We start from the raw sequence: 10,428 nt of genomic DNA, 5'->3' as shown, positions 1-10,428 counted from the left end.
GAATCTGTTTTGCCTACCTTTCCAACCCCAATGATCTCACCTTTCTTTCCATTACCAAAGGAGACATTACCTCCTTTTAAGTCCTCAAGTGAAAGGAACTGGTCCTTGTCCCCAGTCATATGTTTTGAGCAGCCACTATCCATATACCATATTTGGCTCCTCCCTTTCACCTGGACCTGCAAAAGGAAATCAGGGGTTAGTCTTAGGAACCCAAACTAGGTTGGGTCCCTTTATATAAGCAAAAGGGTGAATCAAATTCCTTCTTGCCCATCCAGGCAGCTTACCTTTTTCTTGAACAAAGGCTTTGTTCTTTTGACTGGCCTTTACTTTTACATTACATTCATTTTTTTAATGACCAGTCTTGCCACAGTGTGTGCATATTTTGTTTTCAGGAAGTGTGAGGTACTTGCTTTTAGGGTCCCATTTTGGTGCTTGAGTCCCATAGCCAAGTCCTCTCTTGTTGCTATTGTGATGCTCTTGCAACCAAGATAGTGCATCAGAAGCCTTGTTCCACTTGCAAGTTCTGTCTAGTTCATGTTTCACCTTTCCTAGATCTTCCTTTAAGACTTTGATGAATTCATCTTTCTTATACAATTCATCTTTCATTTTTCCCAAATTTTTTTCTAGAGTGAGATATGTGTGATCAGCTTTCTTCTTTCCTGTTCCTAGTTTCAGTTTTAAGTTTTCAGACCTAAGTTCTAGGACACTGTTGTCAAGTTCAAGAACCTGGTTCTTCAACTCAGCATTTTTGTTATCACTCTCATTTGCCCTAGACTCTAGACTTTTGTATTTTGCTTTTAGGATCACGCATTCCCTAGACAGAACTTCCTTCTCATTGTTAATTATTTCAGACTCATCAATGAAGTCTAGTAATAGCTCAGCCAACCTTTCTTTAGACAAGAATTTAATCTTGTCTTTGAGATGAAGAATACTTACCTATTGTTCATCATCTGATTCTCCGATGGCCATCAGTGCTTTCTCTTCTTCAGCTTCATCTTCTGAGTCTTCATCTGAGCTTTCTCCCCAAGCAGCAACCATAGCCTTGGTTGGACCTTTGTTTCTTTTTGGTTGAACCAGTTCCTTCTTCCTGTTCCTTCGTTCAGCTCTTTCTTTCTTCCACTCAATTTCCCATTGAGAGCAGTTCTCAATCATGTGATCAGTCTTACCACACTTGTAACAACCCTCATTGGTCTGTTTCTCAGGAGCTCTTGTCTTGTTGAAGGTTGTACCTCTTGAAGAACCCTTTCCTCTCATCAGGTACTTTTTGAAATCTCTAGTGATCATAGCCATCTCATCATCTTCCAGATCTGAACCTTCAGCAATTCTGAGAGCTAAGCTTCTCTCCTTCTTGGGGGTATCCATCTTCATGGTTTGCCTTCTCATTTCATAAGCAGTCAGATTTCCAATCAGTTCATCCAGTATGAGAGTAGCAATATTCTTGGATTCTTGAATAGCAGTGATTTTGCTTTCCCATGTGACTGGCAGAACCCTTGTCAGAATTTTCTCAACCTTGTCTTCTTCAAGAATAACCCTTCCAAGAGACTTAAGTTTATTTGTCAGTGTAGTGAACCTAGTATACATCTCCTGGGTAGTTTCTCCTTCCTTCATAGTAAAATTCTCATATTGAGAATACAGCAGTGTTCCTCTTGATCTTTTCACTTGAGGTGTTCCTTCATGGGCCACTTGCAAGGTGTCCCATATCTCCTTAGCAGTAGTACAACTTTGGATCCTATTGTACTCATCTGGACCTAGTCCACACACAAGCCATTTCTTGGCCTTAGCATTTTTCTCCCACTTCCTCAGGTCTTCAGCAGTACAGTCAGCCCTTGTCTTTGGAACATCAACTCCTTCAACATTCTTCTTTGTGGTTGCTAGGGGACCATCAGTGACTATATCCCAGAGTTCATAGTCTTCCCCTATGATGTGATCTCTCATCCTGTTCTTCCACCAAGAATAGTACTGACCATTGAAAAGTGGAGGCCTAGCAGTGGATTGCCCTTCCCAGTTCCCAGGTGGTGCACTCATGTTGATCTTCTCCTAAGGTGTTAGCCTCTTCTAGGATAACCCGCTCTGATACCAATTGATGTTCTAAACGTCAATACCACACAGGGGGGGGGGGGGATTTGTGTGGTACCCAATTTTCGCTCTAGAAGAACCTGGTTCTTCTAGGTGTACTTACTACTACTGTTTGCGGAATTAAGAGTGCATAAAATAAAGAACACAGAGATTTTTACGTGGAAAACACCTGGCTCAAAAGCTACTACTCAGTAGGATTTTCCCAAACTTCCACTAAAACCACTGAGCCAAAACAGCATTTACAAAACTCTTGTAAACCTAAGGATTAAACTCTAATCCTAGTGTGGCACACATCCTCAACTGTTGCGACACCTTCAAGTTAGCCTATAACTTGAATACTCAAAGTACCTATTACAATTGCTTCTACAAAAGCTGGAAAGGTACAACTTTAAACCACCTACTACAATTGAACTAGAATAAGAATAAACACAATGGAATTGGTTCTTCTATCTTGTCCAAGTAGCTTTAGGAATGCACACTTGAATCTCACATAAATTGCTTGCAAAATTGCCTCGCTCTTTTGCTCTCAATTTAGTTTCACTTCTGCGTTTGTGCAATTCCAGTAAAAGAGAACAATCTCAGTTATTTAATTAGTTAGTAACCAGAGTTTGATTGAGACTCAATTGCTGATCCTTTGTCGAATTTGAGTCCTAGAACAATACAAACTCCAACCGTATCCTTTATCCGGACTGTGTCCTCTTCCTATAAGGAGACTTCCTCTCCTCATCCAATATGCAACCTTTTCGATTAGTTCAGAAGATATTGCTGCTTGATCCTTGAGACTTATCTTCTTCACGTGCATCTCACATGTATAGGTTGATAAATACTGTGCCTCACATGATGGACCCGGTCCATGACTGAGTTTATTTGTCATTCTTCAAAACTTCACCTGAACTTGGGCCAACAAAACGGTTCCCGTAATTATGCGTGTGCTTTACATGTTTCTTGTTGCCTTGAAATTATTCTAAGTGTTAAACCTCGAAAGCGAACAGAAAACGGGTGAAGGCTCAGTCAAGTAGGGACTTGAATGCCGCATAGTGGGCAGATTTTCGGCGGACAAAAAATGCCCTTGTAATAGGGGGCATGTGAGAAAACTACTCAGCTGAAAAGTTCGTGGAATGGACTGTTCGTGCTTAGAAAATTCAGAAGAGGCAAGCAAGGGGCAGTAACGCAAATTTTTGAGTTGATAGATGCCAAAATTAATAGTGGGTTCTTTCAAACCAGGCCGGTGTGTTCTGGATTTGTTGTGGGAATGACAGACAAAAAAATCAAATGAGAAAGACATTGCACTCGAGGGCAAAGAAAACGTGATTCTTAAAAGGGTGTTGTACTTGTGATGTCTTTGCAAATGGCGAGCATGTGTTGGGATTATTCAACGAGGACGTCGAATTCAACTGGTTGGGGTGGTTTGTTAGACCCTTGACAAAGCTAATCGGTATTTGGTGCGGTTGTGGCAAGGATTTGGTATGATGGCCTTGCCATTGGGCTATGTGCGGGACAATCAACATGCAAGACAATGAAGGCTTTGTCAATAGCAACAAATTTTTGCAAGGTTAAGGTGTGGCGGACTACACTAAAGCACGAGCGCGGTTGTGTGCAAGCAAATGCCAAGGTCTTGAGGGGGCAAGGCAGGCTGGACAGAAGCTTGACAAGGTAATGTGGGCAAAGAACCTAGGCGCTAACGCAAGGCGGCTTAGTGCCAAGGCAGTGTCATTGGCAACACGGTGTTGCCTTGGCTTAGGTGAGCGGGCTGGCACCTAAGTATTTTGTGGCAAACGACTAAGCAAGGAAAATCCATCATGGCTTGGTGACTTGATGCCAATATAAGCTATGGCATTGGCAAGGGCAGACTTGCTCAAGTTGGGGGCGACTTGACATGAACTAGTGGGCGTGTGCAGCTAAGTCATGGGCGACAAGTTATGGCAATGACATTGGGACGAAGCATTGTCAAAGGGAAAGGCTGGGTGCAATGCCAGCCTTGGACATGCAACAACTAGCCAAAACATTCACATACAGTGCACAAGGAGCGGTTACCAAGTGTGTTAGGCACATGGCTGTGCAGTTGAGAGGTTACAACTGCCTTATCCAGGTGTGCCTATTTATTAGGCTAAGTTTATGCACGTTTTGATCACGGCCTATCAGTTGGGGGATGTCAACTGAAATAGGAAAACTGACTCATGAGAGTCTAACAAGTGTAATAGGGGTGACTGCACTATAAATATGTGCTAGCAGCACCCTAATTTTGTCTAAGTACCCAGAGAGGGAAAACGGGCAAGATGTAGGCATAGGGTTGTCTATGTCAAGGCTTGAGCATGGCAAATTATGTGCCATTCCTTGCCAAAATCAGTGGGAACGAAATGCCTTAGGCAGGGGCCTTTAGAAGCCATATTGTAAGTGTTGGCGAGTTTGTGAGTTGGTGACTGCCAAGTGAGGCAGCACCATGCCAAACTCGAGATTTTTCTTTGTAATTCATTATTATAAAAGGTTGGGAAAGGGTTCCCGTAATTCTGCGTGTGCTTTACATGCTTCTTGTTGCCTTGAAATTATTCTGAGTGTTAAACCTCGAAAGCGAAAAAAAACTGGTGAAGGCTGAGTCATGTAGGGACTTGAATGCCGCAGAGTGGGCAAATTTTCAGCGGCCAGAAAATACCCCTGTGACAGGGGGGCACGTGAGCAAACTGCTCAGCTAGTCTAGTGCCTCCATCGGACTTTTGATCATAAGGGTAACAAGCAAAATATATGACTGTTTTTAACATATATACACATTCAAATTTTTTGTTGAAGATAACGGGGCCGGGGACCCCTCTACTCCAAGCATAGGTCCGCCTCTGCAATTGACCATTAGAGAGAAACTTATATCTGAAGAGATCTTTTAATAAGATAATATTCTAAAAGAAAAAAAAAGGAAAAATTGACACGTTGTATAATGGATGCGGCTCTTCGCAGAAAAATACTAGATTACAATAAGTTGTTCTAAGAATCTTAAAACTCAAACTCATCAAATTTAAACTTTGGATTCATCTCTAATTATATTTCGTTCCATAATAATAGCAGCATTAAGAGAAAGACTGGGGAATGCTTAAAGTGGAGAAAACTTGAGTCAAAGGGAGTAAAGTTTTTATGACTTCAATTATTTAAATGAGCATAGAAATTCAATAACCCTTCATGCTTATGCAATATTGGCAGAAACGTGGTTTGGTAGACTAAAGATTGGTAACGCAAAGTCACAAGCCACGTCTTTACCAGAATTTTAGGAAAATAAGATTTCAATGAACTATTTTCTGGGGTTCATTCAATTTGTTCTTTAACATTTGTAAGGCTGAAAAGACGCTGCCTGCAATATTCATCCTACAACAAATTGCAAATGAGAAAAAAATTTAATAATAAAAATAAGAAAGTTGGGATATTTGTTGATTAAAATGATAATTTGTTCCTTTAACTAACATTGCAATCTGATTTTAGGCTTACGTGGTCCCTTTTAAGGATCTTAAGTGACTTTCTCTTATCTTCTATGTGTGCTACTTAGGCACTCGATCTGTGTAGTGTGGTCTCATCTCTAATCTTGTTAATTATGATGGCGCGCTCATCCTAGTTAAATACAGTTAAACCTCTCTATAACACCATCTCTAAATAACAACACTTCACTATAAAAGCCAAGCTTTTTCGAAACCAATTTTTATGTTATGTTATAATATATATTCTCTATAACAGCACTTCGCTATAACATCCAAAAATATTTGGAACAAACGAGGCTTTATAGAAAGGTTTGACTGTATCTTTTACATTTTATTAGATACAAAAATCCGTCCAATATATCCCACCTTTTTAGTTCTTCGTGTTAGGGTTAAATCCACTATATAAGTTTAAAAAAGGGTAGTTCGGTGCAATAAGTTCCCGCTATGCGCAGGGTTCGGAGAAGGGTCGAACCACTATTTAAATTAAATCCACAATATAAGTTTATAAATATTCTAAATCGAAAAAAAGGAGGAGAACTACAGTAGATTGACTATTGTGTCGCTAGTAATTACTCAAGAGAAATCTTTTGTTTAGTAAGTTTTTGGCTTTACTTAAATTTTAAATAATTCGAAATTAAAAATACTAAATATAGCTAAACTATTACAATTAGAAGGGTAAGGAGAACAAATTTCCTCCAGAAGTAGTTGAAGAAAAACCGGGCGCACCTACAAAAGGAGCTTAGCTTTACACTAAATTTCTATACTATTAGTTTTCTTCCCCAAACAGATAATAAATGATACGTCCCTTTTGAATAATCAATAGCCAGAGAATTTCTGAGCAAAAAGAATCTACAGCAAATAGGATTAAAAAGTAGACATTACTTTTTAATTGTCAAATACAAAGTTCCCTATATAGGGAAATCACTTATATTTATGACAAGAATTTGACAGGTAGATAGATAAATAGGAAGGCAAGAATCGTTGTGTATCCGTTGAACGGTAGCTGAAAGGAATTTCAATAGAATTTGATTAATATTGAAAAATATTTGGAGAAGAAAAAAAAGGGTTCTCTTTTTCATGCATGCATGCATGAATAGGTAGCGGAGGAAAGAAGGACAAAATAAGCCTGAGGGAGAATAGGTAGAGGAATAAAGAAGGACAAATTAAGCCCGAGGGATCGAATTTCTTTTGATTTTGTGTCTTGCTAGAACAGAAAATTAAACATGATGGGAAATAGAAAGAGGGAAATTGTTGAGGATTTTGCAATAATAGGAGGGTTGATAGGGGTACAATTTATGTATGCAGGAAATTCAGTGGTTTCTAGTTATCTTATGATGTTAGGTTTCAAGCCTTCATCTCTCATTATTTTGTCTTCCTTGGCCACATTTCTCATCCTTTCTCCTTTTTCCTTTATGTTTGAAAGGTTATAATTTTCTTTCTCTTAAATTTTTTTCTTCCATTGATTATTTAATTTATTGGCAAATTTTCCTAAATTAAGCTGCTTATATATATGTTTGCATGTTGATGTTGCAGGAATCAATGGCCTAGGGGCATGAGTTTGAAGTTATTGATACAGCTATTTCTAATTTCTTTTGGAGGGTAAATAAGATGGTTTTATGAGCTAGTAATTACTTTATTTCAAAGTTTTAGTATGGCTAAAAATTAAATAGTTCTTAAATTTTTTGCTTATTTTTGCAGGGTTACATTGTTCCAATCTTTGTTCATGAAGGGAATCAAACTTACTTCACCTGCAATGGCAACAGCTATGCCAAACCTTGCCCCAGGACTTATCTTTCTCATTGCTTGGGCTTTTGGGTATTTTACCTTCCAATTTCGTTTTTTTTTTTTTTTTCTCTTTTTTCTGTTTGAGAGATGATTTTTCTCTTGGAAATTTTAGAAAAAAAATAAGAATTTGTATAGGAGGGTAGTGTGTAGGCAGACTTTACCCCTATCTAGTAAAAATTTGGTAAAGCTTTTAAATGTTATAGCTCATCATACGCCGTCTGTGGGGATCGAACCCACGACCACGTGGTTAAAAGCCACGCGCTCTACCACTGAGCTAAGACGGCTTATACAACTTTGTGAATGTTATTTTTATTTCTCGTTGGGATGTGCAGATTAGAGAAAGTGGAGTTAAGATGCAAATACAGCAGAGCTAAAATAGCAGGAACATTATTGTGTGTTACAGGGGCTATACTTATGAGCCTAATGCAAAGTAGCTCAAATCCTAAAGAGGTGCCTTCTTCACCTCCTGATCACAAGGACAATTTTTTCGATCCAGAAAAAATCAAAGGTTCAATGTATCTCATGGCAGCTATCGTCGTGTTATCAAGCAATATTGTCTTGCAGGTACATTGAGTACTTTAATAGGTCTTGTTAGGGGCATATGATAAAATTGGAACGATAGAGAAAAAATTACTATACTATACTAGAATGATACATATAAGTATGAGAAATAGTACAGAATGTTGATAAAATATTTAACTTGCAGGCAGCAACATTAGGAGATTTTCCAGCACCAATTTCCTTATGTGCTATAACTTCACTAATAGGAATGGTATTGACTGGAATTGTACAATTGATTCAACAAGGGAGTTTGGAGATTGGATTGCCCCTATTAAATATCCGCGACTTGATTGGCTACTCCTTATTGGTAATTCATCAAATCACCTAGTCTCTCTAGTCCACCTTAATTGATTTTTTGACTGTTTTCACATAAATTAAAGAATTCATCTTTTAGCATTAATTGACAATGAAATTGACCACATTATTCTTAATTTATTTATGAAATATAATAAATACTCCTAGGCTCTTTACTCCGAAGGCAACTTTGGCAAAAGAAATTAACTCGTTCTTGATATTTGAAAATATTAAATATTGTGGACCACAAAAAAATAAATATTAATAATCAATTAAAGTGGACCGGAAGAGCTAATTAGCAATGGAAAATTCTTTTGAAGATTCAATCTTTTGAGTTTTGTCTACTGTTTGTGGTTATAATGATAGGCAGGTATTGTTAGTGGAGCATGTGTAAGCTTCAATAACTGGGCAATGAAGAAAAGAGGGCCAGTCTTGGTTTCTGTATTTAGTCCTGTTGGCACTGTGTTAACTGTGGTTCTTTCTGCTGTCACCTTGAGTGACACAATTACTATGGGAAGGTATTTAAACACCTTATCTATTTTTACTTGCATTTAATTTATACACTATTTTCCAGACTGAAGGGAGCCTTGGCGTAACTAGTAAAGTTGCTGCCATGTGATCAGGAGGTCACGTGTTCGAGCCGTGGAATTAACTTCTCGCAGAAATGCAGGATAAGACTGCGTACAATAGACCTTTGTGGTCCGACCCTTTCCCGAACCGCGCGCGTAGCGGGGGCTTAGTGCATCGGGCTGCCCTTTTACTATTTTCGCGGCTTTTAGTCCCACCTTTTTTTATTTTATTTTATTTTTTTTATAGACGGTTATATGTAATTATCTTTTAAACGACATAGTTTTTTTTTTTTTTTTTTTTTTTTTTTTTGCAGCCTTGCTGGTATGTTTCTGATGTTTACGGGTCTGTATTTCGTGCTATGGGCAAAAAGGAAAGAAGGATTTCTAAATAATGATATCAACTCTTCAGAAAGTGAGTACGATGTGGAGAAGCCTCTTTTACATTAAATTTCTTCTTATTCTCCTTGTACTTTGTAGATTAATTAGTTTGTACATATAATTAGAAACCAACTTAGAGAAAGAGCGAGCTTGTAATTTATAGTAGTATAAATAGATAATATGTACTCATTAATCTTGACTTGGAGCTCAAAATATATAAAAATCAAAATAGAAAAAAAAAAAAAAAGACTTGACTGAAAAAAAATTGCAAGTTACAATCCTAGTAATGTGTTTTATTTTTGCAGTAGCATGACGGAATATGGGAATCAACATGTTGCTGTATTTCTGGCGTTTTGTTTTCGTTCACTTTTGGAAGCAGAAAGAGTTAAGATTTAAGATTTAGACCACATATGCAAATGATCTTTTTTTGTAAAAATTTAGAACTATATATATAATTTAACCTCTGGAAAAGGGGATTGAATTAATGACCATAAGCTCACAATCATGTATTAATACATTTTTGTTCTTCCTTTTAATTTGCGGTTTGAGACTGACGTTTTAAAATAAAATAAACATCAACGTCGAGATGGCGGGTACTGGGAGTACTTCATCGACTGCAATGGTACTGCCCTCATGTTGTGAACCCACGGCCTTCCGAGTAGAGCAATATATCTCATATTCCCTTCGATCACATAGAATTTTGTTTCTTGGGTCGTTACGGCAATGTTCACTGGTTTGGTTATCTCCCCTTTGGTAGTTTCGCATGCCATGTTGAACCCGTTCAACACCCAAACTGCTGGCACTATCAGGTCTCGGAGACCCCACAGTTCTACGACCCTCGATCTGATGATGTTGGCCGAGCTACTTGGATCAATCAACATACATTTAACCTGAAATTTATTGATAAGTACGAATATTACCAGTGTATCATTGTAAGGTTGTACGATGCCCTCGGCATCCACATCATTGAACGAAATGGTTCCCTCAGAGACGTAATCTCGGGTTCGTTTTTCCCTTGTGATAATACCTTAGTGTGTTTTAGTAATGGGTCCTTGGGGGACATCGACCCCTCCAACGATCATGTTGATGACGCGCTGTGGTTCCTCATGTTCGGTTTGCTTGTTAGAGTCCCTGTTCCTGAAGTGATTTTTGGCTTGACCACTCAGAAGTCCCCGGAGATGCCTGTTATTGAATAACCATGCCACGTCTTCTCTTAGCTGTCATTAGTCTTCGGTTCTATGGCCATGATGCCATGATACTTACACATTTGGCTAGGGTCAGACTGTAAGGGTCGAGGCCACTTGGTGTCT

The 10,428-nt window shown here is 38.4% G+C and overlaps 1 protein-coding gene and 1 non-coding gene across 4 annotated transcripts; one reads left to right on the top strand and one right to left on the bottom strand.

Moving 5' to 3' along the window:
• LOC109231847 (WAT1-related protein At5g47470-like) lies at positions 6,315-9,603 on the top strand. 3 transcript variants are annotated; one of them, XM_019397473.1, is made up of 8 exons: positions 6,315-6,954; positions 7,065-7,130; positions 7,230-7,346; positions 7,649-7,880; positions 8,023-8,184; positions 8,538-8,689; positions 9,055-9,152; positions 9,424-9,603. In XM_019397473.1, exons 1-8 carry the CDS (start codon positions 6,755-6,757, stop codon positions 9,429-9,431), a joined length of 1,035 nt encoding a protein of 344 aa, XP_019253018.1. In that variant the 5' UTR covers positions 6,315-6,754; the 3' UTR covers positions 9,432-9,603. The 3 variants fall into 3 exon arrangements, with proteins under 3 accessions (XP_019253018.1, XP_019253017.1, XP_019253019.1); XM_019397472.1 differs by lacking the exon at positions 9,424-9,603 and having other exon boundaries at positions 9,055-9,318; XM_019397474.1 differs by lacking the exons at positions 9,055-9,152; positions 9,424-9,603 and having other exon boundaries at positions 8,542-8,649.
• TRNAK-UUU lies at positions 7,529-7,600 on the bottom strand. The gene has a single exon. It is a non-coding gene; the product is annotated as a tRNA-Lys (tRNA).

Source organism: Nicotiana attenuata, chromosome 8 (genome assembly GCF_001879085.1).
Source record: "Nicotiana attenuata strain UT chromosome 8, NIATTr2, whole genome shotgun sequence".
NCBI classification, from domain to species: Eukaryota; Viridiplantae; Streptophyta; class Magnoliopsida; order Solanales; family Solanaceae; genus Nicotiana; species Nicotiana attenuata.
Note: the sequence above shows the minus strand (reverse complement) of the source record. Positions and strands in the feature narration are given on the sequence as shown.